The sequence below is a fragment of the Mustela putorius genome, unplaced genomic scaffold (genome assembly GCF_011764305.1).
Source record: "Mustela putorius furo isolate JIRA1106 unplaced genomic scaffold, ASM1176430v1.1 tig00003909_pilon_pilon_pilon, whole genome shotgun sequence".
Taxonomy (NCBI): domain Eukaryota; kingdom Metazoa; phylum Chordata; class Mammalia; order Carnivora; family Mustelidae; genus Mustela; species Mustela putorius.
Window position 1 is genome coordinate 6887469 of NW_025422057.1, and position 26938 is coordinate 6914406.

The 26938-nt window shown below is 54.6% G+C and overlaps 1 protein-coding gene across 5 annotated transcripts in view; it reads left to right on the plus strand.

The window, feature by feature from the left end:
• Positions 1–26938, plus strand: part of CTBP2 (C-terminal binding protein 2) — a 154217-nt gene that overhangs the window by 94308 nt on the left and 32971 nt on the right. For 4 of the 5 annotated variants that reach the window (XM_045069021.1, XM_045069023.1, XM_045069020.1 and 1 more), the window contains one exon: positions 12207–12366. In XM_045069021.1, coding sequence (XP_044924956.1) covers positions 12309–12366 — 58 coding nt within the window. In that variant the 5' untranslated portion in view covers positions 12207–12308. Of the gene's footprint in view, positions 1–12206; positions 12367–21514; positions 26192–26938 lie in introns of those variants that run through there. The other variant, XM_004751741.3, reaches the window with a different exon arrangement.

Sequence of the window (26938 nt, forward strand, 5' to 3'; positions counted from 1 at the left end):
CTCGACCTGAGCAGAGTGGAACTTGCCAGCGGGTGACGTCATGCCCGAAAGCACCTAGCGCAGCGCCTGTCGCACATGAAGCACCCTGCGAGTGTTGGCCCTTGCTGAAGTGCCAAACCTCCCAGGCACTCCGGGCTGGACAGTGCAAGCTCCTTGCTCCAAAGGCCGGGTGTGCTGGTACCTGGACGCTGTTTTCCTACTCAGTTTACAAACGGGCAGTCTTTGTTTCTGCGGATATTTCGGCAGACTGCATGTGGGCCCTCCCTCTGGGGTCTGGATAATTCCAGATTGGCCGGGGGCAGGGGCAGGTGTTAGTTGTGTTTTAGGGACGGTGGGTTTAGCTCAATGGCATGTAGCTGTCACACACATTTTCAGCCTGGCTTGTGTGGCCCAGGCTGGCTCCTGGGCTTCCAGACTCTTGCACCTGCATAGCTGCTGGGTGGGGAGTTTCTTGGGGACCCTGGGGGCTGAGCAGAAACAAGGTCTATAAAGGCTGGGAGTGACCCAGCATCCTTGGGTCTCTTGTTCTTCATCTGTGAAGGCAGCAGTTTGGATTTGGTAACTTCTCAAGTCTCAGAATATTCCAGAAATGCCATGGTTCCAAGAAAATATCAAGGCCCACACAAGTGTGTGACTGTGTGTGTATGAATGCACACGTGCACGTGCACACTTCTACACCACGGCCCCACTCCCTGCCTTTTTCTGCCCTTTGGGCTCTGGGTGAGGCTCGCTGATCATCTCCGAGCTCCCATCTGTCGTTCACGGTGCGGGAGTGGCCGGGTGTGCGCTCTGGCGCTCCGTGCAACCTGCCTTTCCTGTACCTGTGCTCTCCTCGGGCTGGGAGAGCTCAGCAGTAGCGAGGGCTGCAGGGGACCAGTTCTGAGCCCAGGAAAGCAGGAGCGCCTGTTTGTCCAGGGACGCGCCATGCCGAGGGTGGCCTCGAAGGCTGCATTCTCAGTGTGGGGCCAAGCCCCTGGTAGATCTTGTTTAGTGTCCCCAGATTTATAGGTGAGCATGACTCAGAGTGGAAACCCTGGGTCCCTCCATGAACTGTGTGCACACAGAATGCAGCCCACAAGCGTACTCGAGCATTAGCCATCTGGGGTAAGGGAACACCGCCACCGGCTCTCTGTTCTCCAGGCCTGTGGGCCTTGCCCACACGAGGAGGGCGTCGTGTACCCCGGAGCTCACAGAAGCAGGTAGATCACAGTCCTCGTTTCGGCGTGGGCAGCTGAGGAGTGACAGCCTCCTGGCGGCTTTCTCTGAGCATTCGCTGTCCTGTGGGTAGCACAGATCTGGTGCTGGTGCTCTACAAGGGCGTCATTGTTTTTTTGGTTTTTTTTATCTCTTCTGTTGGACTCCCGTATCCGTGACCACAGTGTGTTGGAAACTGTGCATTCTCAGCTTGGGGAGCAGAACACAGTTTAAAGGGAAGGTTAGGGCATTTTTCTGTTTGTGTCGCTCCCTGAAAACAGAGGTCTCTTTCAGGAGGCATGGGCTAGGGTATTAAAGGTATCAGAGGAGGGGTGGGTAGGCTGGCAGCCCACCCTCACCAGCCCAGCCCAGTCCATTCTGCTTGCCTGGCATCGCACCTGGGCCTGCTGTTGAGTTTGGGGGGCCCAGCACCTGTGGCCAGGATTCTTTTTTTTTTTTTTTTTTTTTTTTTTTTTTTTTTTTTTTTTTTTTAAAGATTTTATTCATCTATTTGTCAGAGAGAGAGTGAGTGAGAGCGAGCACAGGCAGACAGAGTGGAAGGAAGAGTCAGAGGGAGAAGCAGGCTCCCTGTGGAGCAAGGAGCCCGATGCGGGACCCGATCCCAGGACGCCGGGACCATGACCTGAGCCGTGTTGAGCCACCCAGGCGTCCCCAAAGCCAGGATTCTTGACGGGCCCCCCACCAAGGTGGTCCTGTGCTTCCCTGAGCATCACTGGTGCAAGGTCCGATGGGATGTCTTGGGCCAACCATCCCCAGTATCCTCAGTAGACGTGGATCAGTCTGCTCTGGCCACTGTAGCCAAGTGCCAGCTGCCGGGTGTGTGGTCACGTGGCTCTGGAGCCTGACTGTGTGAGCGCAGAATGTCAGCAGGGTTGGTTTCTAATGCAGGCTGGGAAGGAAGGACCTCTTCCAGGCCTTTTGTCTTGCTTGTAGATGGTCCTGTCCCCCCTGTGTCATCATATGCAGTCCCCGTGTCCAAATTTCCCGTTCTTAGATGGACTAGAGGGACTTAGAGGGACTCTGGCCCTATTGGACGAGGGTCCACCCCAATGACCTTAGTGTAACTAGATTATCTCTGTAAAGACTGTATCCCCCAAGTAAAGCCACATTCTGAGGTGCTGGGACATCTGACTTGAATGTCATTTTTGTGAGGGACGGTGCATAACTCAGTCCATATACCATGGCACTTACCCTGCGTGTGACCGAGGGCACTTAGCTGAAAATGTGTGTTAAGCTTTGGGGTGTTCTGATACCAACAGTGAGACCACAGATACGCAGTTTGGGCAGCAAGGAAGGGCATTTGAGAAGCTGCCTTCCCTTAGAATGACATCTTGTGCCATTTGCACATTTTGTTGGTCCGGGGACAGAACATCATGTCCTGATATCCCACCTTCTCCAAGCCTCGCTTCCTCTGCCTGTTCTTCTGCTGGCTGGGGCTCCAGAGCCTGCAGCGCCCCCCCAAAATCAGCTCAGAACGGAGTTCTCAATGGTGATCACCTTGTCAGGAGTTCTTTGATAGGGTTTCTTGTAAAATTAATATCTCTGGGCAGTAGCACAAGGGCGAGCTGTAATTGTCCATACAGGTGACTGTATGCACGTGACCTGTCCCGTGGTAGCCCTGTGTGTGAAGAACCCAGTTTATTAGGACAAGGGTTCACACCTCTGGAACGTTCTCATGGGGAATGTTGCCACCTGCTTCCCTTGTTCAAGCAACCTCTCTGCAGCCATCATTAGAAACGTTCTGGGCTATAATAAATGTAAGGATTGTATTGCTCACCCACCAAAGACTCGGAGAACAGAACTGGAGGTTCCCTGTTTTAACACCGGGAAAGTACTCCAGGAATATTCCATTACAGAAAAGCGGAAGGCGCTCTCTAGAGGCTCCCCTTCTTGAATTTGATCAGCAAAGATGAATCTGTGTGACGTGTGAGTGTCCTCCCCCATCTGACGGACAGCCAGCTGCCCTCCTTTGGTTGCCATCATGGATACAGACCCTCCCCACCCCGCTGGGCTTCCAGTCCTCCTCCCCACCCCCAACCTCCACATTGAAACCTTGTCAGACAAAATGAACAGTGGCCCAGGGTTTTATTTCATTTTGTTAAATAGCGACATCGAAGATGAAGATTTTCCTTTTTGTGACTCAGCTTGAAAAGATAAGGTCCGGGCAAAAAGCATTTCAGTCAGAAGACCTTCTGGAGTTAGGGATGTCTGATTTTCGGAACCTGCCGCCTGAGATGGGGCACCCTGTGAGCCCACAGATGCCCCCACGACGATAGCCAGTGGGTTTTCTCATAGGGAAATGTGGCGATGGGCTTCGGTTGTTTGTAAAGATCCATTGTCAGAAAACAAACCCACGACTCTGTCCCTGAGCTCTGAGTCAACTTTCCTGACTTCTGTCTTTGTGACTCCTCATTAGACTCTGCCCTGGCATGTGCCCTGAAGCACCGGCCCCTCCTTCCCGGACGCCGAGCACTTTCTCCCCAGGCTGGGCTGGCCCGGGCCGGGTTGCAGGGTTGCTCAGGAGTGTCTCTGGTTTGGTCCTCGACTGACTACTGTAACCCATTTGGCACCAGACTGGGCAGGCTGGAGCTCCCTGCTCCGTCAGGCAGGTGGGCCGGTTCAGAGTAAACTCCTCGAGCTGTTCCTCAGAGATCACCTTTCCAGACACCAGCTTCTTGGAAGCAAACAAGCCATCGTTTGGATGGCTAACTTCATCTCCAGTAGACCAACTCCATTCCGCTCTCCTGGCAGCCTTGGACCTGGTGAGCCATGCCTGGCAGCCTTCTTCTGTTTCTCCTGGGTTGTCTGGTGGCCCACATGCCATGCTGGGTCATCTCCCCAAAGGGGGCAGTACAGGACCATTGTGTCCAATGCAGAGAGCAAAGATGAGGGGACTCGTGGAACGCTCCCCAGAGAAGGCTGAGTTGGGGGTCAGGTGGGACACTGTGGCATCTCGGTGTGGGGTTCTTCAAAGACCTGGCCTGCCAAGTCGGGGCCAAGAGGCCGCTGTGCTGCCCAGTGGCGTCCTGTTGCATGCCAACGCTGGCTTTGAAATGGTGCTAGGAAAGGAGGCTGGTCTTGGGGAGCTGTGGATCGGAGGAGGCAAGTGCCTTACCCCTACTTCAGTGTCTGTGGATGAAGCCAGGCGCGCTCACTCACTCGCTCTGTCTCTCTCCCTCCCACAACCTGCACCACCCAGGTGCCCGCAAGTGTGGAGAAGGGAGCTGATTTACTGCATCCCTGTGTTGGCTTCTTAGAACCTGGTGGTCAGAGAAGACTGGGGAGGTCCGCGCGCTCTCTGCTGTGCTCACGGAAGGGGTTCGGGGAGAAGGCCCTGCCTCCAGGCCCCCACCCGCTGGTCAGAATTCACTCCCAGCTGTGGTTGGAAACATTCACTTTTTTCACCTCCCTCTCTCGGTTCATGTCTCCCGAAAAGTTGGCGTATTCTCAGGTCGTCTGTGGTTCACAACACACTGAGGCTGGGGGTCACGGAGAATTGCGCAGTTACCAGCTGACCAGGCGTGGGGAGCGCAGAGCCTCGTGGGGGGGCACCTTTGCTCCGTTCCCACCTCACCTTCCCTCCCCAGAAACGGCACCCCTGCCAAGTTTCTTTTATTTTTCATCACTGTGGCTCATTCCTCATTGATGTGTCCTTAAGCGAGGAGCATGGGCGTCATGGAAAACCCGTCCTTGAGGGGGGCTGTGCCCTTCCTGGATCAGGGGAGCCTCTGCTCCGTGACCCACGTCATCGGCTCACTCAGCCCCAAAGGGGCAAATCTCGGCCACCAGCCCAGGCCAAAGATGCGGGGGTGCGGGGGTGCCTGGGTTCCCTTTCCCGCAGCTGGTCATGTCATGGTCCTGAATCTAAACATATCCGTGGTTTTAAGTGTTCGTTTTGCATCGGAGATTGAGGGAAGATGCAGTGCGCCACCCTGAAAGCAGCTCGGGCCTTTCCTTCTGGAAGCATCTGGTTTCATTTTCTCCGGGTTCTTGGTAGAGTCCAAGTTGGGGTTGAAATGAACAAGGTGAGTCCCAGAGTCTCGTTGGGCTCTGGGGCCTGGGAAGGCCACGCCGGGCATGCAGTGCCCTCTGCCGGCCAAAGGGCCCCATCGCTGGCCTCCAGGCCTGCTCCTGGGAACGCTTAGCCTGAGAAGGTCCGCCCCACACCGGTGGTTTCCCAGGAGCTTTGCATAAGAGCCAAGCCTGCAGAGAGCATTCCCCTCACACAGGGATTCCAGACTGCTCACTGTCAAGAGACAAGCAGTCTGGGCTCTTCACAGAGGTAGCAAGACAGTGGTGTTCCCTGAGGAAGGCAGACACTCCAGGAGGGCAGCTGACAATTTGGGGCCTCCCACTGGCAAGAAATTAGGAGGCAGAGGTCTTCAAAATCTAATGTTAAGACTTTTTTTTTAAAGATCTTGGCGATTTGTTTGCGAACAAACTAATTCCTATAAAATGGTCCTTATTAGGCATTGAAATACAAGTGCAATTCATGTTAGAATAAGCAAATGATCCAAACTGCCTTAAAAGTGTTAAATCTTTCCTCTCCTCCCGTTCCTCCCCCATCCCACCCCGCATCCCTTAGACTATTTTAAAGTCGGTTTATTGGGGCATCTGGGTGGCTCAGTCGGTTCAGCATCTACCTTGGGCTCAGGCCGTGATCCCAGGGACCTGCTTGGCGGGGAGCCTACTACTTCCTCTCCCCCTACTCATGCTTGCTCTCGCTCAAATAAAAAAAAATTTTAAATTTTTTTTTAAATTTATGTTTTAAGTAATCTCTACACACAGTATAGGGCTCCAACCCCCAACCCCAGGATCAAGAGTCACGCGCTACTCCCCCTGAGCCAACCTGGCACCCTCTGTTGACTGTTTCTAAGTTCAGCACAGCGTCCCCTGGTGGCTCCTGCCTTGCATGCCCGCCAGGTCCCGGCCCTCAGTGGCTGTTCATTCTCCGTGCTTTTACTCTGCCCTGGACCACAGCAGGTGCAGACATCACCTTCAGGTGACCTTTGGGGCCCTGGAATAGCCACCCCAAAAGCCTCCCATTGCTCACAAGCCCTGCAGGGGCCAGGAGAACTTTCCGATGTCCCGAGGTTTCCTCTGTACGGTGTTCACGTCCGTTCACTCAGATCTACAGTAATTTCGTACTCTTGGTAGGTAACGAAAGAGGAATTACCTGGTCACGATGGAACTTGAGGCTGCTCCTCCCTTCACTCTGTCCTGGCAGACTTCTCCTCTCCAGGTCGGGACTGTCATGCCGGAGGAGGGAAGGGTCAGAAAACTGGGGAAGGAAGCATCCATCTGTTCCCATGATTCCTCGGTCTCAACACCATGGAAAAAAGGGGGTATTTTACATTTCTTTCATTAAATGAAAATTTGTTTATTACCCTTTATCTTTTTTGTTGTTTGCTTTTGTTTCTTAAAGACCATTTCATTATAAAAATGAATATTAATTTTTGCTGCATACTTGTAAGTGAAGTGCCTTGGAAATGTGTGGAAATCCTGAGTAGGGAAGAGCCTCGTTTCCTGCAGCACGGGGAAACCAGCACTCCGTTTTCATTATGACACAAAACAACCAGTCGGGAGAATCACGAAGCGGTGCTGTTCACATCCTCTGTTCTTGGTGATGGTTGCTAGCAAGTGAAAATACTGAGAATTCTTGAATTTCTGCATTTAACGCCGGGAAAGGAATGTCATGTACTAAGAATCGTAGACGGCGCAGGAGGGCTCACTTGGCGCTGTTGGCCCAGGAGCTGGTCTCAGCACAAGGGAGGCTTTGATATCCGCTCCTTCCTGGTGGTGGCCTCTAGCCTCACGGGACTGACGCCCTGCGCTGGGCTTCCTCGTGCTAGAAGTCTTGCTTTCTGGGTTGGTGACCTTACAGGCTGTCCACTCTTCACCTCTCTCCTTCCCTCAGAGCTCCAGCGAGTATTTTGCAGGGGGACTGGAAGGAAAGCCTTAAATTCCAGGCCCACAATTCTTAACCTCACATCCAAACTGTAGAAAGTTCTGGAACCTTTGATTCTTTGGTAACCCATTTTGGCAGCAGAGCTTTGACCGGGCCTGCACTGCTGAGGGTGGTCGCTGGGTCCTATAGTTCGTCCAGTAGGGTGAGCACATTCTTCTGTCCTGGTGCAGGAGTTTTAATGATTGATTTTGGGCTCTACCACAATACAGTGTAAGAACTCTGGCCTCTTAAAATCCAAACACATTTGACTTTGGAAGCTCACCTGGCCCCTGGGTGCTGGAGGAGTACAGTGGGTCTGTGCTAAAGGCACTTGACACTGGCCATGCACTTTGATTATCAGAGGGTGGGGCCCATGGAATGGATGGAGGGCGTGTGACCAGGGTGCCCTTGGCTTGGGCTACCGGGAGCTCCTGGGGAAAGGTGAGGAGCCTTACGAAATGGTGTACGGGTCTGGTCCAGGAGCCAGAGTGAGGCTTCACTTATGGAAGGGGCCTGCTGCTTACCTCTGTCTGGGATCAGGACTGGGAGTCCCCTCTGCACCTTATGCTAGGCCACTTGTCCAAACCATGGGGGTTTCCCCTTTCAAAAAAAAACCCTAAATACGCCCAGAAGTTCCTGAAGAAATAAGGAGCAGTAGCAGCTTTGAAACATTTACAAAACTGACTTCAGTGAGCTTATTTCCCACAACTGATCTTGCCCCAAAGCATCCTTTTCTTCCTTAAAATGCAGTTTTAATAATTTTGTTGTTCATTGTGCCGTGATGTCAGCCACTTCCTGAAGGCTAAGCCAGTGTTTTTCCCAGTGATCCTGACCCTGTCGCATATTTCTAAAAAAAAAAAAAAACAAACACAAAAAAACCCACAGGCCCTGTTCAGAAACTTCTACCCAGCTGTCTCCCCAAGAAAGGAATCTGTTGTTCCATTTCGGCTTCTGAAAATGCTGGAACAGGTCCTTTTGGGGGTAGCCTGAAGACCAGCGACTCTGCTGAGTCTCAGCAGAGTCAGAGTGTCCTGGACAGTTGGCCTTGGTGGGCCCGCAGTGTCAAGGCACTGAGTATGCTGACCTTGTGTGACACGGCAGGTGCCTGGCCTGCCGCCCTGCTGGGTCACTCACAGGTTGGCGAACAGGCCTGTGGTCCTTACTAGAGCCTTGTAGGGTGGGGTGAAGGGACCTGAGGAGGGGTGCCCTCGTCCCCTTAGGATCCCAGCTCGGAAGGGAGGGAGCCGTTGTTGTGCCCATGCTGCTGGGGGGCCCTGGGGGCCTTCTCTCCTTGCACTGGATCGTTTCAGCCTCTCAAGTGGGAACTAGCCCACTTGTGGGTATAACAGTGCGATAGATTGAGGACTCAGAGGGTTTACTCAGAATTGAGCGGCACCTGCTTAATTGTGATTCTGTTAGTTTGTCCGCACGTCACACAACTTGATCTCTCTTTATGAACGTGGTGTGTTTACATAGATTTCCTTAAAAAGAATTGAAGGTGATTGCCATGGTTTCAGAAGACTTTTCCTTTGGAAAGACATCAGTTACTTGGTGTGACTTCTTATCATCTGCCCAGTGTTTACGAAGACAAGGAATTAGAATAAAGAAACTGAGGGCATTTTTAAAATTTGGGATTTTATTAATGTAAATGAGCAAGGACTCGGGGTTTCTGTGCCTTGTGGAGTTTTGGTCCAGGCAGGCGGGCTTTTCATGGTCATATTTAGTAAAATCAGTCCCCCGGATTTTAGACCCCCTCAGTCGTTGGATGAGGGGAACAACCCATTTCTCCTGTACTCCCTTTGGGGTGTTTGTTTTGTGTTTGATGATGCGAGCGAGCAGTCGGAAGATGAAGCGTCCTTCCTGTTGGCCGCCCTGCTTCAGTCTCCAGTTTCTCTCGGAAACCCACGTGGAGCAAATATCCCACCCTTGCGGCTGCTTTCTGGTGGAGACCGGAACCTTAAGTATCTTTCCCACGCAGGCATCTTTCTCCTTCTGCAGTGAACCAGATTCCCTGACCCCAAACCTTTCAGCCCGGGATCACCCCTCTCATCTCACGCTCCTAGAAGGTCAGGTAGGGCCTTCTGGGGTGGTTTGCTCTGCAGTTCTGGGATCTCCGTTTTGGAGGAGAAGACAGTGCTGGTTTTTCTGTAAGATTTGGCATTGAGGATCCTCCTCCTGAAAAGACCTGACTTTCCTTCTGACCCTTTTCGAGTTCCACTGAGGTCACCCCCCCCCCCCCAGCCTCAGCTAGAGGGAACGTGGTCTACAGGTGGCTCCCGTGGGCAAGGAACGTAAAACATCCCTATTTTCTACAACCATGGAGCCTGCTTCCCCTTGGTCATCATGCAGGTGATTGTAGAATTTACAACTCCCTTGCGACAACACCACGATCATGGTTCAGAGTTGTACGGCTTGAGCCAAAGAGGGACAGTGGGACACCTCCCCCACCCCTTCTCCTCTTCTACGTGTACTCGATTTGTTGTTAAACACGGATCGTAGGGTCAGCCGATGATAGCAGTGATCAGTTCGGGGCCAGAAAAGGGCCTGATCTGTGAGTGAAGGCAGAGGGTGGCTTTCGCAGCAGGAGCTGTCCGGGAGCCCGGGGCCGGCATAGAGGCTGCGGGGTGCTGGCCGTCCCCGCGTGGACACCAGCGAGAGACGGTAGCTCGTGGTTTCGCTCTGAGAAGGGCCTGTCCCTGTCATGGGGAAGAGGGTTATGCTAATTAAGTCCTCATAAATAGCTTGTTCCCTGGGAGACCCAAGGAGGAAAATGTCACATTTCATACCTTCTTGCTTCAGAAGAGAGAACGGAGGGAACAGGGACGGGTCTCCACAGATCGGTGGTCACTGCCACAGGGTCCTGATCGGACTCTGCCTGGGGGCCTTGTGAGTCTGAATTCACTGTCTGCGTGGGTGGGTGCCACAGCCAGAGGGGCCAGCCACAGAGGGACAGCATAGAGCCAGCCCCCCACACACACACCCAGCCCCAAAAAATACCCAGTGGGAGTCCATGGCCATTTTTCTTTTTTTTTTTTTAAATAATAGGATGCAGACTATTTGTGTAAGCCGATGCCTGATCTTTCCTTTGATTGCATAATCGAGATTCTACTTATCAATTTTTCAGGACGCCATCTAATTATACAAATTAAAATTCAAAGGAAAGCAAAAAGAATGATTAGGCCTCACTTGGGGAATTGGAGGAGGAGGGTGTGAAAGCCAGCTTGCCTGGGATGATAATGCTGTCATTTTTCATCTCTAAGGCACTTCACAAATATTAACTAATTAATTCTCTCACCCCTCGGCTAACACGAGGCTCTGACTTTACGCCAGTGTGGCAGAGAGGGGCCACACTGCCGCTTGACCATCAGAACTCGGGACCCAAGCAGATGGAAATCGCCGGGGCCCGGGGCTGCCCCGTCGGTGTCTCAGGAACACCAGCGCTCACATTCGGGGAGAGGCCCTGCCATGCCCCTCTGTCTGGGACTCTTGGCCTCAGTTTGCTCGAGTTAGGCACCCCCTTGGCTCCTTTGTGTTGTTGCCTTTCCTAAAGTTCAGCAAAAGCAAAACCAGAATTTTCTAGAATGTGTCCATCACATCTGCACCAGGGACCTCCCAGGTGTTGACCTGCTTGCTTTCAGACAAGCATCAGTTCCTCCCTAGTCTGGTGTGGCCAGTGCAGGTTTGGGGAACTCCCCGGGTTTGGAGAGGGTGTCGTATGTTGCATTAATTATTTATGTGATTGGAAATTGTGCTTTTTCCCTAGCTCTTAAAAAAAAAAAATCGTGTAATTATTGCCATAAATCTTTGGGGTGCGTCTCGTTGCTGGGAAATTAGCCATTAACTACCAGGAAGTCTGCCTTCTCCTAGTCAGACCCGTATTCTGACCTTTGATAAAGTAAGTCCCAGCGTTTTGCATAATTGATGACGGCACGTGATCGTCATTATTAGCCCTGGAACCTCGCTTTCGTCTCCTGTCCCCCCGTCTCATTTGCCGGTTGACCAAGGACAACTTTCTCTGTGCATGTACATGTTGTTAAAATAAGACCACAGCCATGAGTCAAAAAGCTCGGACATTGTGGGTACAGACGGTGATTTGTGGCCTCAGTTGGTATGTTCCGTGAGCAGGAAGTGAGGGTCAGAGCCTTCCAGCCCCCTGCCCCCGCCTCCCTCCGTCCACAGACGAGCTGGGCAGCAGCCCAGCTCCGCATTCCTCAGGTGGCCTGTGGCTTTCCCTCCGGAGTCCCGCAGCCCTCGACCGAGACACGAGCCACCCCTCCTCAGCCTCCTTTCTGCCTGCAGGCGCGCTGGGACAGGCGTGGGCCCGGCCGCAGCTCCCCGGTGCCGAGGCCAGCAGCCCGGACCCTGCTGTCACGATACCATCTGTGGCTCCCTTGAGATGCCAGGGAGGCCCAGGAAGGTGGCAGTGGACACACTTGGCTTAAGTGGTTAGGTGGTATGTGGCTTCCTGCCCCATTCTCTTACAGTGGGGTCAGGGGCTCCCGTGCTGAGCAGTGGCTTTCCGGGGACTGGGCTGGGGGGAGTTTTGTAAACTGCTTGATGGAAGGCCTGGAGGGCACCTGTCCTGTCGCCCCAGCTGGGTGTCTGTATCTCAGTGCCAGTGGGCCTGGGACCTGCTCCCCTGATGGTCCAGCGTGGTCTGGCGTCTGCCTCTGCCTCTCGGGGCTCAGCACAGGACGGGCCCGGCGGGCCCCTGAGCTGGTGTCTGGCCTTGGAGAACAAATGACGAACAATTCAGGCTGTCGCAGTTGGTGTGGACAGCCCTGAAGCGAAAAGCAAGAGTTCTAGATGCTGTCTTCTGCTTGCAGAAACAAGTGACAATTGTCTTGGGCATGTGCTCCCTTCCTGACCCAGACGGAGGGTGGGAGCCCGGGACCGCGGACGAACAGCCTCCCTCTCCGGTGTTGGAGGAGAGTGAGCGCTGCCGGCAGGTGCCCGTGTAGGAAGTGGCAGTTCAGTCCCGAATGACCTGTTGTCCTTGCCCCAGGGTGTCCAGAGAGTAAGGATTCTTTTCTCCTTGTTTCAGGGTTCATAGTGGTGTAATGCCCGCAGACTCCTGCGCGTTCCCCTAAGTTCTTAGAGGACCGCTTTGCCTTTTGAATCAGAGAGTTGCAAAGTTCGATAAAGAATGGCCCTTGTGGATAAGCACAAAGTCAAGCGACAGCGATTGGACAGAATTTGTGAAGGTAAGAGCCAGCGTGATTGGCGGTTTGTCACCCGAGGTGCATAGCCCCACCCCCCTCTGACCCGCGGGGACCTGGTTTGTGGTTCGGACCGAAATCCATTACAGCCAGAAAGCCCCGGCCCGAGCACCCCGCGCCTGGGTCCTGGGCTGCGTGGTCAGCAGCCCTGCCCTGCGCGCAGGGGTGCCCGGCTCCCGGGGGAGGGGTGGGCGTAGGAGGATGGCCGGGGAGGGAGTGGCCCTGGGCCTGTTTCTTGCGCACACCCGGGTCACCCTGCAGATGGAGGACACCGTGTGAGAGGGCCACCTTTTTTCACTTTCTAAGGTTTCCGGACTTTTATCTGTTTCCGATTAAGATATTTACAGTGATGAATTCCAAGATATTCCTGAAGAGCCCAGTGTTGCCCCCTCATTATGTGTTCACATCCCTAGTATCTTTGAAAATGTCTGGAAGTGTTTTATTCATGAAAGGAAAAATAAACATAATTAAAATCTAATGGAAACCTGGGGACGAACCTCTGAGATGTTGATTAAACACCATCCCCTCCTAATTAGGGAGCAGTAAGAAAGCCAGAGCACGCGGCCCCGGGCGTGGGGTTGAGCGCTCCAGGCGGCCACGGCCACACTGCCCACTGGGTCAGCCCGGCCTGGTGATCGGTGACTTGGCAGCGGGTCTGTGATGGGGGCCATGGAGGGGAGCTCCCCCGCCGCACTGCCATGCGCTCACAGTCTGCTCGGCCCCCCAGCTGGCCACATGGGACTGTTGGCCCGGCCTCACGAGGTGGAGACATCAAAGATGTGTTGTACTGTGTGACTGTGTGTCTGGCAAGAGGTCTGTGGTCACTGGCCCCCTACAGCCCTGGGGTTCCCCTGCCATGTCGGGGGTTTGGGATTGAAAGGTTTTGATAAACAGAACAGAACTTTGAAACCTGCAGAAAGATCGATGAACTAGAACGGACACAGAGACTCCCTTCAACAACACTCACTAGTTGAGAACATTTGCTGTCACTTACTTTCCTATAGATGTACAGACAGCGATTGTGTGTGTGTGTGAGTGTGAATGATGGGCAGGCTTTCCAGAACCATTGAAAAGGAAGTTGTAGATACAGCCATTCCCTCTGAAGGATGACCTGTGGCATGTGTCTCCTTTTAAGACCTCTCCTGATGTAAACACAGCTCCATAAACTCCCCTACCCTGGGGACTGAACCTCGCTGCAGCATCTCTAATCCAGACTGCCTGTCCTCACTGTCCCGCACACCTGTTCCAGCTGCTTGGTTTGTGCAGAAACTCAGCAAGGGGACCGGTTAGTTGTCATGTCTCCTTGGTCCCCTTCGTCTGAACCTTTTTCCTTGGCCTTTTTGAGTTTCAGAAGCATGAACACTCCTTGAAGAGCTTGGACCAGCTGGTTGGTCACATCCCACCCTCTGGGTTCACCTGATTGTGTGGGGATTTCTTAAATTTAAATTTACCTTTGACCTCCAGTGGAGAGGTGCTTCGTTTTGGGTGACTGGGGCCTCTGTTTGGAAAACTTAGTGAATCAACTCTCCGAGGCTCATGGCGGAATGCCTGTGGTGCTGATTCTGACCCCTCTTCCCCAGGATCCCAGGATTTACCTAGATGTACACCATCGGGGTACATTGGAGAGCCGGTGGCCATTCCCCCTCTGTATCATTAGGGCTGTCAGCAAGGGCAAGACGACTGACAGCTCTTCAGACCCCACCCTCCCAAGCATGGGCCGCCAACCTCCCACCCACTTTTTATAACCGAAATGTCAGAATCTGCTTCATCCGTGAACGGCAGTCCTCAGCTGGTTGCGGCCACAATTTTTTAAAATTTCTTGGTAGGCGCCATCAAGACAGACTTGGGAGTTCTCTGTGTTCCTCGTAATCCCCGATCCCAGACATTGGCTTGCTGTCCCGTTGCGTGTCAGCTGTTGGAAGACGCTTTGTTGGTGACCCTCACATAGAGACCGACTCAGCATCTTCTTTGGGGTCCGGGACCGGCGGCGCTCCTTTCCCAGCTGAGACCAGTGAGACACAGAGCAGCCAGTGTGTGTGCGCAGGAGCCCAGGCAGTGTGCTGTTCCTTATCTGGCTTTTCCCTCCCATCAGTGCTGTGGATTCGGTTCTTTCTCCTTCCTGAAGGCCTCATGTGTCTGCACCCCTAGCTTTGGACTATCCCCAGGGTCTGTTCTATAAACCTGAACTAACTGCTTTTCAGTATTCTTCTAGAAAGTCCACCTAGCCCCGCAAGCTGTTGTCTCCTTCCCTCTGCCGGTGCTTCCTTCCCCCGCCCCCCAGGACTTCCTATAGCTCATTGTTTTTTATTTTTATGATTAAAAGCATGAAAGCTGCCTTGCTTTGTTGTAGCCACTCTGGGCTCCTAGGAACTTTATCATCTCGGCTCTTGGTCTCGGGAAACAAATCTCCAGAATTCTGTCCTTCCAGCTACCTTAAGACCCCAGGGCATACCCCGGCTGTGGGATCCCACACCAGACAGGCCCTCCTGGGTCCCTCTCCTCACAGCCCCTGCCCCCCCGGCCCCGAACACTTCTGCTCTAGCTGAGCCAGTCTGGAGAAATCTGGGCATCATCCCTGCACAGATGCTGCTTCCAGGATTCTTACCTGCCTTCCAAGGCCCAGCCTCTTCCTCCTGGAAACCTCAAGGTCTCCTCCTGAACCCCACTCCCCTGTGGCCACTCCTAGCCACTCTCCCCTGTGTGGCTCGACTCAAAGTCCAGGGAAGATGGGGTAGAGGGCAGGATCTGACTCGGCTGCACCTGTCAGCCCCCAGTCCCACCCCACCCCCACTCCCACCCCAGGATGTTTCTGTCGTGATCTAAGCACAGTGCAGAGCAAAGCTTAGCTTCTCACCAGCCAGTCTTTGGGACGCCATCCAAATCAGCTGGAATAATGGTCTTTTGAGCTGACTTAAAAGCCAGATTTTAACTTTTCTTTTTAAAGTGACCACTCTCTTCTGATGTTTATCATTTGTTCTCTGCTCTTTCAGATGCCTGGTATCAAACAGTCCTGGAGTGCTGTTGTGTAAGCACGGTGGAGCAGGGTGTGATAATGGGCACTGGTCAGGGCCAGGCTGCCATCCCCCCTTTTGGGTGTATAATTTAGGTCTTGGTTTCCCACACTGTTAAGTTTGTGGCAGAAGTGATACATTGCATTTGCGAATTACACCGTCCGAGTTTTGCTCTGTTGCTGCATCACGGCCGAGCTGGTACGACCTGCCCCAGACACCTGTCGGTCAGCTGGAGGGCTTTCTGTCACTCCGTGCCACACAAGTTGTCCAAAAAGCTTTTTTGGAAAGCATTTGCTGGGTTTGTAGAAGGGTGGTATACCAGAATGGCTTTGCTGATGACTTTTTGTCTGAACAGCTCATTGTGGGTTATGGTAGAACATCATTAAACACCATCCTTTCCTGTGGCTGTGGAGAATGTGATTTGGAAAAGGTAGATACTTCATTTTACTTTGTTTTGTTGAAATGTCTTACACATGTGGAAAATGGTCTTGGTGATGGTATCAGTTGAGCTGTGATGGGCATCCGCTTTATAACGTAACTCAGGACGGGACTCTCCCTAGCCAACAGGTCTTGCCTCCGGGATGTTCTCACGAGCACAGAGGTAAAAAGAGGTGAGAAGATGGGCTGCTTAAATGGACGTGGGAAAAAGAGAACCCAACGATATCTGTTGAACGCATGAGTAGTTACAAAATCTGGGAATCTTTCTGTGTCCATTTTGTCACCAAGGAAGACAAGAGGAGTCAGAAAATGTCGCAGGGGTGAGGTTAAAAGATGTTCCTCGAGTTAAACGCTCTTCTCAGGGGGATGAGCCTGTCACTGTGAGAGTCCATCTCCATGCAACGTTCCCCCAAGAAAGTTTATTCATGGTTCCAGAGTTTTCTTGAAGGAAAGAGGTCTCCAAGCCCCCACGTTTGCCAGATAGCTGATGTGGTCCAGGGAGGCATTGGGTCGACTGGGGGGGGGGGGTCTTCCCTCATCAGGGCTTCATGGCACAGCTCACAGCCACCAGAGCCCACAGAGCAAGACTGGCCAGGATTTCCCCGTAGGTATACCCGAGAGGAGTGGACAGTCCCAAGTCAAAATCGCTTTGTCTTTCATTCATACGCAATTTCGTTTTACCTGTTTTGGTCTTGAAAGCACTTAACAGCACTTTGTACAGAAACTGTGTTGACGCTGGCCATCTCTAGGTAGTCCACAATCGTTTCTAATAAATATCCTTAAATAGCCCCAAAATGTGGATTTTAAAAGGGGGATTCATAATGTTACTATACATTATAATTATATGTTTGGCTTAGGCAATTATGCATATTTCCAGTAATTATGTGATTAGCGATAATTACATTAGCTATGTAAATATACAATAGTCAACTAGACATGACTTTAAACTCCAAGCATAAATGAATATATTGCCACAATGAGCCCCATGTAAAGGACTGGTAAAGGAAGGGGGTGTGGTCAAGTGGAAGCTTAGTGGAAGTTACTTGCAAGGAATAGAAATCCACCTTTTCCCCTATCTGGTCCTCGCTCCTCTCCTGGGGAGCCCGGCAGTCTGTCAGCTAGGGATGGGGTTCCTAGAATTGCCCACCTTCAGGCAGGCCCCCAGGTTCTGCACATGAGAGTCAGGTTCAAGGTTCAGTGTTTGCTTCTCTCATGGGTAAAATGCAAACTTCAGCTTCTCTTTGCACTTGTCGGTGCCACCGAGTGGGCTCTCGCTGCAGCTGGCGGATTTGTTTTCACTCCCCCTGTTTACAGGAGCAGCGTGTCAGGGCCGCCCGCTTCCACCTGGGGTGTCGGGGTCTGCTGTGTTTAGCCAACGGCTGCTCCTTCTGCGCTCTCCCCAGCACAGTGGATCTTGCCCTCCCTCAGGCTGGCCGCACCCTGTCTCGGTCCTGTTTTGGCCTCAAACCTCCCGAGTGCCCGAGAGCCAGCTAGCTGGTCTCCCAGACTGCTTTGCTTTGAGGCATTTCATCTGGTCGTGGCACTTTGGAGGAAAGTGAGCCTTTCGGGCTCAGTCAGCACCTCACAGGAACCAGGCTTAGTCTCCTTCATCAGAGTAGATCCAAGGGCAGCAGAGCCATCAGAGACCTGCACACTGTGCCCCCCATGCAAATGTGGAGGATGTCCCTGGGCCTGGGTAGGTCCCAACACAGCTCAACTAATAACAGGTATTTGGGAGACCGTGAAACCAGAACCCCAGGATACACTTGGCTGCCAGCGCTTTGCACCATGACTCCTTTTTCAGAACTTACGAGGGACACACTGAAATGAGGCCCCTGCTTCTGACTGATTTATACTCGGGCCACCAAAACTGTGATTTTTTTATGAACATCCTGATGTTAGTGGGGCTCTTGCTCTAACCAAGCTCAGGGTCCCTGGCATGTCTCTGTCTCCAGGGAGCCCTCAGGTGCCCAGCTGGGTCCAGGCAAGAATTTGTCTCAGCACCGCCAGCTGGGCTATGAGGTCGTGGGAGGAGGGGGGCGGGTTCGGGCTAGCACGTGCGCCTGGTCACAGGGATCTCCATTCCTCCCTGTACCCCTTGCCATGTGACTCCCTCGTTGGGAGGGACTGGTCTCATTTCCCAGGTCCTGGTTGGAAAGGTGTGTGTACCAAGAGGGCCCTTCCCATGCACCCTGGAGTGGGTGAAGCAGGGTGGGGAGTCGATCTTTTCATCTCCTGCAGAAGGTCTTGGCAGCCCATCTCCTGACGGCCACCGGGGCCCGTGTGCTGACGCCATGCACGGCAGGCTGTGCCAGTCTGGGCTGTTGCCAGGCAACATTGGTGGGCGGGGCCCACTTAGCTCAGTGCCTGCTGTGCATGGACACTTGCAGGACCCTCGAAGATGGTGTCTGTGCTTCAGCATGGGCATGGGTTCAGAGGCCAGAGTAGTCATGGGTAGGGTCCCCCTGGTGACCACGTACACCTGTCATTTTTTCCCATCACCCGGTATGTGCCTTGAGGGCCTTAAGGACTGACTGTCCCCATCGCGTCCTGTGCCCTGTGCTGGCACACTGGTGTGTTCACTGTGTCAAAGGAACAAGCATGTGACAGAGAAAAGGGCATGTCAGGAAAAATAGGGCTCTGTCACCTTAAGTGAGAGACCATGGGCTGTCTCTAGCAATTGATGTATTCCCTGGATTATTTCGGTGGTGTTCTCCTCTTAATAGGTATCGATTTCTTTGGACTTAGGGACAAAGTGACAAAGAGGGAATTAAAGAAGGTTCCTGGAGGTAGGTTATTTGAGCTGGACCCTGGTGAATGGAAGTGATGAGGGCATCTCAAAGGTGAGAGGAAGGAATTCGAGAATATTCTGAACCCAGTGCAGGGGAAGGGACATAAAACACAGTGTGATGGAGTGAGGGGTGTCAGCGTTGGGGTTGGTTGGGGATTACCCGAGATTCTGATTCTGTGGGATTTTTTGCTGTTATTGGAGGTTTATTGTAGAAAAGAAGGAAGGAAGCAAGTGGTTGTCACTGAGCACCTGCCGGAGCAGACCTTGCGTGGGGAATTGTCGGCTTTTCCTGGTCGAATTTTGTCCTGTGGCTTTATGCCCAGACCCGCATCCCAGCCTGGGGTTCCAGCACACACCTCCCGCCCCCCACGCTCACCCCAAAAACATGCCCTAAAAGAGGAGCTGACTTTCTGCCCCATCACGAGTGGCAAACAAAGCTAATTCTCGTAATAACAGCTGTCATCGTATTTATGATCTAGTTAGGAAATCAAGTCAGGAGCAGTGTGCAAGCCTTTGCTTTCACTTTTCAAAGTGGCTACGTCTTCAGGGGTGCACTGGCTGGGACCGTTGGGAGGACGCTGCTCCGGAAGGCTTGGTTTGGTTCCAGGGTTGGTTACTGGGCTCCATGTCCGGCCTGGGGCGCCCTGATGGTCTAAAGCTTCCGTCTTCCTTTTTTATTTATTTATTTGACAGAGATCTCAAGCAGGCAGAGCAGCAGGCACAGAGAGATGGGAAAGCAGGCTCCCTGCTGAGCAGAGAGCCTGATGTGGGGCTCGATCCCAGGACCCTGGGATCATGACCTGAGCAGAGGCTTTAACCCACTGAGCCACCCCTTCAGCTTCTGTCTTTCTACTGAGAGATGGGAACACGCGCTCTGCTTCCCAGGATAGGCGTTGCTGTCCTTCCTTCCGTTGAAATGGTGTCCGGACGTTCTGATTTTCTCCTGGCATTTGTGAAAATGTAGATGCAGGCTGTCTTAAAACACTGCTACGACGTCCTGTCCGCTGTTTGACCGGTGCGCTTGGGTCCCCCAGCCCCTCTGATCGTGACGAGCCCAGTGAGCTCTTTGATCGAGGCACTGGGGGAGCAGAAAGGCAGGAAGCTGTTTCCAAACATAAATTCTAAAACACTCGACAGAAACAACCAACCAACACGGCCTATACACATTGAAAAGTAGGAAGCAGGATGTCCTAGGCCGATTTCTGGCGCTGGTTCTGCCAGAAAAGAGCGCGCAACCCACTAACCTCTGCAGTGTCCCCCAGGAGATGTCGCCTGTGGAAGGCAGAGGTGCGGGCGCTGCTGAGGCTCCGTCCAGGGATCCAGCCAGCACAGGGAAGCATCTCAGGGGCTCTCGTGTCCACTTTCGCTGGCGGAGCCTCCATGGTCTTGCGGCCTTGAGGGCCAGAAGACCAAGAGCTGGAAGGCCGGCCAGAAGCGCCGCAGAGCTGGGCCTGGCCGCCTCCCGAGAAGGAACCAGCGTTGGTGGCCACCAGGCGGGCGGGGAAACGACACAGCTGTCAAGGGACAGGCGGGCAGACCCAGCGCCCTTCACGTGAGCCCGGACTTCAGACCGCCCGCCTCCGCCCCGTCCTTGATATTTACGGAACCCGCTTCTGGGCGAGTGTGAGGCGTTCGGTCTCTCGTGCTTTTCGAGCAGTTTCCTAGGTCACCGTCGTGGTTAGAACGTGAAATGCTTGTTGGTGGTTTGCCCAAGCACTGCTCCGTGGAAGGGCGGGCGGGCTGGCTGGCTGGCTGGTTGTCCCCTCCTTGGTTTTCTTCCCTCTTTTTCTGGAACCTTCTAGATCCTCTCTCAGTGTTTTCTGGTCTGCCTTCCGCACAGGGACGTGAAGCATGGGCTCAGGGAGGTGCCGCCTGGAGCCCCGGGCTTGCCATCGGGTTACTCTGTTCCTGCAGCTTTCGCTTGGGTTCGTTTTATTGGCAAGAGAATGTAGCTTGTGTCTCTGGCAGTTTCCAGAAGATGGCTTTTTTACTCGATGCTGTTTTCTGTAGTGAAACTCTGCAGGATTAAAGAGTTAAGTCTGTGAGGCTCATTGCTCTTTCAGAAATTGGTCCCATCTTGCTTTATTTAGTCAACATGAGATTTTCAGAAAAGCGGCTCTCTCCAAAAGACGGCAGTGTGCTTTAAAAAACAGAGCTGCCGGAGTATTTAGGAAAGCGGGAGTCCAGTTCCAGGTGTTTTTACCTCACACAGGAAACATCTGTCATAATATTTGGCAGCTTGTGGAGCTGGGGCTGCATGAGTTTGGGTGGCTTCCAAGCACGATGTGTTGGGTGACGGAGGGAGACCCAGGCCGCCTCATTCTGGCGTTGGGGGGTGGCGCCCACCTGGCAGCTTCTCCCTGCACCGGCTGCCCCACGCCTGGCATGACCCCTTCCACTCCTTCTCAAAAACTCGTTCGTGGTTTCTTAGGAGCTGCGGGGTCCACCTTCTAGACAGTCCTGCTTCCGTTGGGGAACTTGAACTGTGAACGTGATGTGCGCAAGCCAGGCGGGTCTCCCGAGCCACCCCCGCTGCAGAGGTCCTGCCCAGGCAGCTCTCGGGGTCCCTCGCCTGCCTCTGAAGGGATGCGCCTGCATCACGAATGGGGCCCCTGAGCCCTAGAGCCACACGATGTTATGTTTTTTTTTCTTTTCCTTTTATAATTTATTTTTAAATTTTTTAAAATTTTTCTTTTTTTTTTTTTAGCATATAATGTATTCTTAGTCCCAGGGGTACAGGTCTGTGAATCACCAGGTTTACACAGTTCCCAGCATTCCCCATAGCACGCACCCTCCCTAACGTCCATCACCCCGCCACACCCCCCCACCCCCGGCAACCCTCAGTTTGTTTCGTGAGATTAAGAGCCTCTTTCGGTCCCGATCCCATCTCGTTTTATGTTTTCTTTATTATAAGATGGGGAGAACAGGAAATGGGTGGATGGGCTTCACCCAACCCCAGGCTTCGGGCAGTTTCTCTCCTCAGCTCTCGGCAGGGGTCCCCAGCTCCAGCAGCAGCCCCATGCGCTGAGTCCAAGTTCAGGAGTACTTTCTGATACTCAAGTAGTTAATTTTATAGGTGACCTCGTCAATACTTGGGAGTTTGGGAAACTCTTAAGCAAGTAATAGGATTACTGTGTTAAACAGGTTTCCTTTTCCAGCAGCGGGGCAGAGCCTACCCAGGGTCCGTGCAGGGGATTCTGGAATATAGAGCATTAGCTTTGGCTGAAGTTGGAGTTGGACCTGTGTCCCACACCCTGTGGGCCTGTATAGAGTCGCGTATGGGCAGAGCACCTAGAACGGCGCCTGCCTGGTACAGACATTGGCAGGTGTGGACATCCTCTGATAAGGAAACTGTAAGAAAGACAGGATACCAAAGATGCCTCGTTTCTGGTCACCTCTGCAGGATAAGGACTACGGTTGTCCATCCGCCCAGCCAGTGGGGGAGGAAAAGGTGACAGTGGGGTGTGGTCCTCCCTGAGAGGCCTAGCAGGCCCCTTTTGGCCCAAAACCCCAGGACCGGAAGGGGAAGAGGTGAGGAGGTAGAGGTGGGCAGAGGCGTCTCGAGCATATCTGGTTTTCGGTGTCTTCTCTGAGACACAGAGTGAGAGTGAGACATACTCTGAGGTGTGTCTCGCCCAACCCACAGGCTGTGTCCACACCAGCCTGTCCCTCCTTCTGAGAAGGGTCCCCGGTGCGGTGCCCCATCCTCCCTGGCCTGCTCCTTTCCAGAGGGAAGGATGCTTCAAGCTGCGCCCAGCGGAGGGGACAGCACGCACGAGGTGGGCTGGCCCAGCTGCACCCGGAGATGATCTGCCGTAACCAGATAGCGCTGTTTCCATTTGGTTCGGGCTCTGTAATGTGCGCCTGTCCTTTCTGGTGGATCTTCTAAAGGAACACGTCTTCCGGCTGCTGGTGAGACGCATAGATGCCATCTCGGTGTGGCCGGGCCTGTTTCCTCAGGCCCCTGCCCAGCCAGGCCTTTCAGCCCCTGGTGCCGACTGTGCCAACAGTAGAATTACGGAAATTGGCGCCAGCAGCTCCCTTTTCCACACAGAAACCCAGCGTTGGCACTGCGGCTTGTTAATTTTTTTTTTCCTTCCCATGCATCCCGGGAGGTGGAGGGGATTGGAGGGGGATTTAGGTCTCCTCTCCACCTGCCGGGGAGTTTTTCCAGATAACTTGAGGCTTTGTTGGTATTTTGGGGTCAGAAATGGGGGCGGCGGTGTTCGGGTAACAGCCTGCGTCCTGGGCTGGGCTGCTTCCCCACCAGTTCTCCAACAGTCAGTGGGTGGACACCGAGCTTGTCCCAGAGTTGAGTTCGTGTGTGCCTCAGGACGCAGGGAGATTGGGGGGGGCACTGCGCCCCTGAAACTGCCTTGCAGTACCGTGTACCTCCAGCTCCTGGAAACGGACTTGGACCTACTTTCCTCTCCCACAGTAAAATCTCAGTACTCGTTCAAAAAGCAATTTTTCTTTTAACAACTGGATTTTTAAGTGTAAGATTCTAACTGAATCCGGCGCTGAGAGATGCGGGTGAAGACACCATTCGTGGGTGTCAGGGCTGCAGGGAGGCTCATGATCTCGGTTTCAGATGTTCTCACCGGATCCCACAGTCGTGAGCTTTGGTTCCGGTGTGAGTTCGTGCCTCGGGGCTCCCCTCGGTCGGAGGAGCAGACCCTGCGACTTTGTCCACGGTGCTGCTTCTCGGACCCTTCGGGGTTCATGATTAGGAAGTGTCATAATGCTCCTGGTGGGGAGGTCTTTTATCTCGATTAAAAAACTGGTGCTGCTCGTGTTCCTGCACCCAGAGTCCCCAGTGAGGGATGCAGAAATCGTAATCCGTGGGCATACTGGAAAATCGCCTGCAGAATCTCAGAGCGGCCAGCCTGCTGGCATGCTGCTTCCCCGCGGACAGACGTAGAGGCAGGCTCACCTCCGTTGCCGCTGCTCCCCGGTTCTCCTTCGTAACGTGGGGGCTTAGTCGCTGACCTGTGGAGGCAGTCTTAAAATGGTGAATTCTAGATGACCCACAGAGGTGTTTTTTGGTTTGTTTATCCCTGGCAGCATGAAGGGATCTGTATTTTCCGATAATAAAGTAAAAAATGCGTTTGGACTTGAGTGATGTAACTCATTTGACCGGTAACCAGTCCTCGGAGCCAGATTTCGACGTCGCCCGGAGGATCCAGCGGCAGACCTGGCCCATTTCTCAGGGCGCCTCGTGTTCTAGAATGTGTGTGAGACTGCGCACCGCCCCTTTCTTATCCCGCCTGCCTGTTCCCATTTAATTTGTTCCTAGCCGGTGCAGTGGATTAACATTTCATCAGGGTGGATTAAGATCGAATCAGCATTAAAGCGGTCTTTTCCTGTTTTCCTTCTGTCACTTTTAGGTGATCGCGGGCAGGGGTGGGGGAGGCATCGGGAGGAGGGGGAGGCAGTGCTCATCCCAAAAGTACCCCGGTGAGGACCACGGAGATAAGCCAGAGCTTCCGTGTGAAAGTAATTGGCAGTTGCAGGTTGGCAGGCCTGGCTGGAGCCCTCTGCCGTGTTCCTCCATCTAACGAGATGTCACATGGAACAAAAGCTTTAGGGGTTTTATTTAGCTCCTAATCCCCACGCTGAGAGAGCTGAGGTCCATGTGAGCTCACCCCCTGGAAGGGAGGGGGGCCGGCAAGCCTGGCGCAGCCTCCTTTCTGGGACTGGAGCTGCCGCTGGGGAGTGAGGCGAAGTTACCGTGAGTGTTGTGTTTTGTCTACTGTTTCGGAGGATTAATAATTCAGACCGTGCTTTGAAATAGAAAACCCCCAGTAGGTCTTTCCTGGCCGTCTGGGAAGGGCTAGAAGGCAGCGGGCCTGTTGGGATGCGTGTAACCGAAGATTAACAGAGACCGGCGTCCTGCCCTGCCTCGGCCTCCGTCCCTCCTTCCCGATGCCGGTCCCCAGCCGCCAGGTCCACATCGGCCGCTCCCAGAGCTGGGATGCCGCCGGCTGGTACGAGGGCCCCTGGGACGTGGCCGAGGCCCCAGCGAGGAGCAGTTCCGTGGCGGACGGCGCGGCTGCAGGACCCTGGTACGAGCCACGGGGCGCCGCCGAGCCCTACGTCTACCGGGAGGCCTTCTTCAACTCTGTTGCTGGAGGGAAGAGCCCAGTCACCGACTTCACCTTCTATGACAGCAGACAGGCGGTGATGTCTGGGCGAGGTGGCCTGCTGCCGCGGGATCACTACGGCGACGCGGCAGGAGCCGCTCGGGCACCCAGGGAGGCTCGCCACCCCCGTGACCCGGGACTCGGCCGGTCGCTGCCTGGTTACAGCGTGACAGGCGGCAGGATGTCATGGGATCCGGTGCCAGGCCGAGTCCCTGCCCTGCAGGAGGCCGGCCACCTGTACCAGGACCCCGCGGGCAAAGGGGTGGCTCAGGGGCAGCGGACGCAGAGCCGGGCCCCGTCGCCCACGCGGTGTGGGGGGGAGCTGGCCGACGGCAGGTATGCCCCGGAGGTCCCCACCCACCTTGCCAGCCAGCTCTACAATGACACCGGCGAGAGGCCTGTGGATTCTGTCCCCGCCAGGCAGGCAGCCCCTACCTGCCTGGTCGTGGACCCCGCCGCAGCCAGCGCCTCTGACGGCGGCACGGGGGTGGCCCCAGGAGCGCTGCACCGTGGCTACGGGCCTGCCCGGGGTGGGGACCCCTCCAGGATGGCCGATGAGAACTATGAGGCGGACCCGTCCTCCTTCCAGGGGGTCGGGGGCAGGAGGAGCGCGCTGCCCGAGTTCCTGGCGCTCCTGCGGGCAGAGGGGGTGGCGGAGGCCACGCTGGTGGCTCTGCTGCAGCAGGGCTTCGACTCACCGGCCGTCCTGGCCACCATGGAGGACACAGACATCAAGTGCGTCGCACCCAACCTGGGCCAGGCCCGAGTGTTGAGCCGCCTGGCTGGTACCTGCAGGACCGAGATGCAGCTGCGCCGGCAGGGCCGGGGGGCGCCCTCCCCCCGGGTGCGCTCCAGCAGCTTCAGCCACCGCGGCGAGCTCCACGGTGACCTGTCTACGCTGGGCGCCTCGGCCTTGCAGCCTCAGCCTGCGGGACCCCTGCAGGCGGGGCACCTGGCTCGCCGCCCCTCCAGCGCACCGTCCCAGCACCTCCTGGAGGCGGCAGCTGCCTACTCTGCCCCTGGAGTGGGCACCCAGGCCCCCCACTTCCCCTCCAGCTCTGGGTACAGCTCTCCCACCCCCTGCGCCCTGACGGCCCGGCTGGGCCCCACATACCCCCCGCAGGCCGGGGTGGCCTTAACTCACCCGGGCCCCGCTGCCCCCCTTCACCCGGGCCCCAGAACCGCGTACTCCACAGCGTACACGGTGCCCATGGAGCTGCTGAAGCGGGAGCGCAGCGTGGCCGCGTCTCCCCTGCCCAGCCCCCACGGCAGCCCCCAGCTCCTGCGGAAGCCCAGTGTCCCTGTGGAGCTGTCCCCACTGCCGCCAGCCAGCCAGAGCCTCCACACGCCTCAGCCGCCCTACCAGAAGGTGGCCCGGCGGACGGGGGCCCCCATCATCGTGTCCACCATGCTTGCTCCGGAGCCAAGTAATGAACCCTCCCTGCCCTTCCTCGCCGGGGACGGTGGTGAGGGGTGGTGCGGGCGGAGATGTGAGCACGGGACTGTGGGTCCTCCCATTTTTGTTGCTCTCCTGCCACGCCTGGGGAGACCAGACCCTACACCCAGGTGCACGCATCTGCTCCCATGCGGCCAGCTAGCCGAGGGGGACGGGTACTCTTGAGTGAGACGGGTTTACGGTTCAGGCTGACCCACAGGAACAGTGGCACGGCCTTCCCGTTCTTGGGTTCGGCCCCAGGTCCGTAAGTGACACTCTCTGTGCTGATGCGACACAAGTGTGTTTCTGGGAAAAACCCAGAAGCCACTCAGAACAGAATGAAGCCCTCGGCTCACGGGGGTGGCCTTCTCTCCATCTCACACCTTCGGTGGCTCTGGGGAAGGTGGGGGTATCTGTGCAGGGCCTCCCACAAATTGGGTGACCCTCACTTGCCATGAGGAGTGTACTGTGGCGTGGAGACGCACCTGTGAATGTCCTGTGCGCAGTATCTGAGGTAGGAAGCACCGGAGAGTTCAAACCGGGTGTGTTTTCCTGGCCTGTGTGTTACCCAAAGCAAGATGACGACATCCCTTAGAACACCCTGTTTCAAAGACAGATGTCGTCTCGTTTTGGAAAACGCAGTTGGGGGATTCTGTTTACTTGCAGGGAACGATACATTTTCAAGTTGAAGACGGAAAGCGCTGTCCTCGGTGGTTCTCTTCAAAGACCGGAGACACGT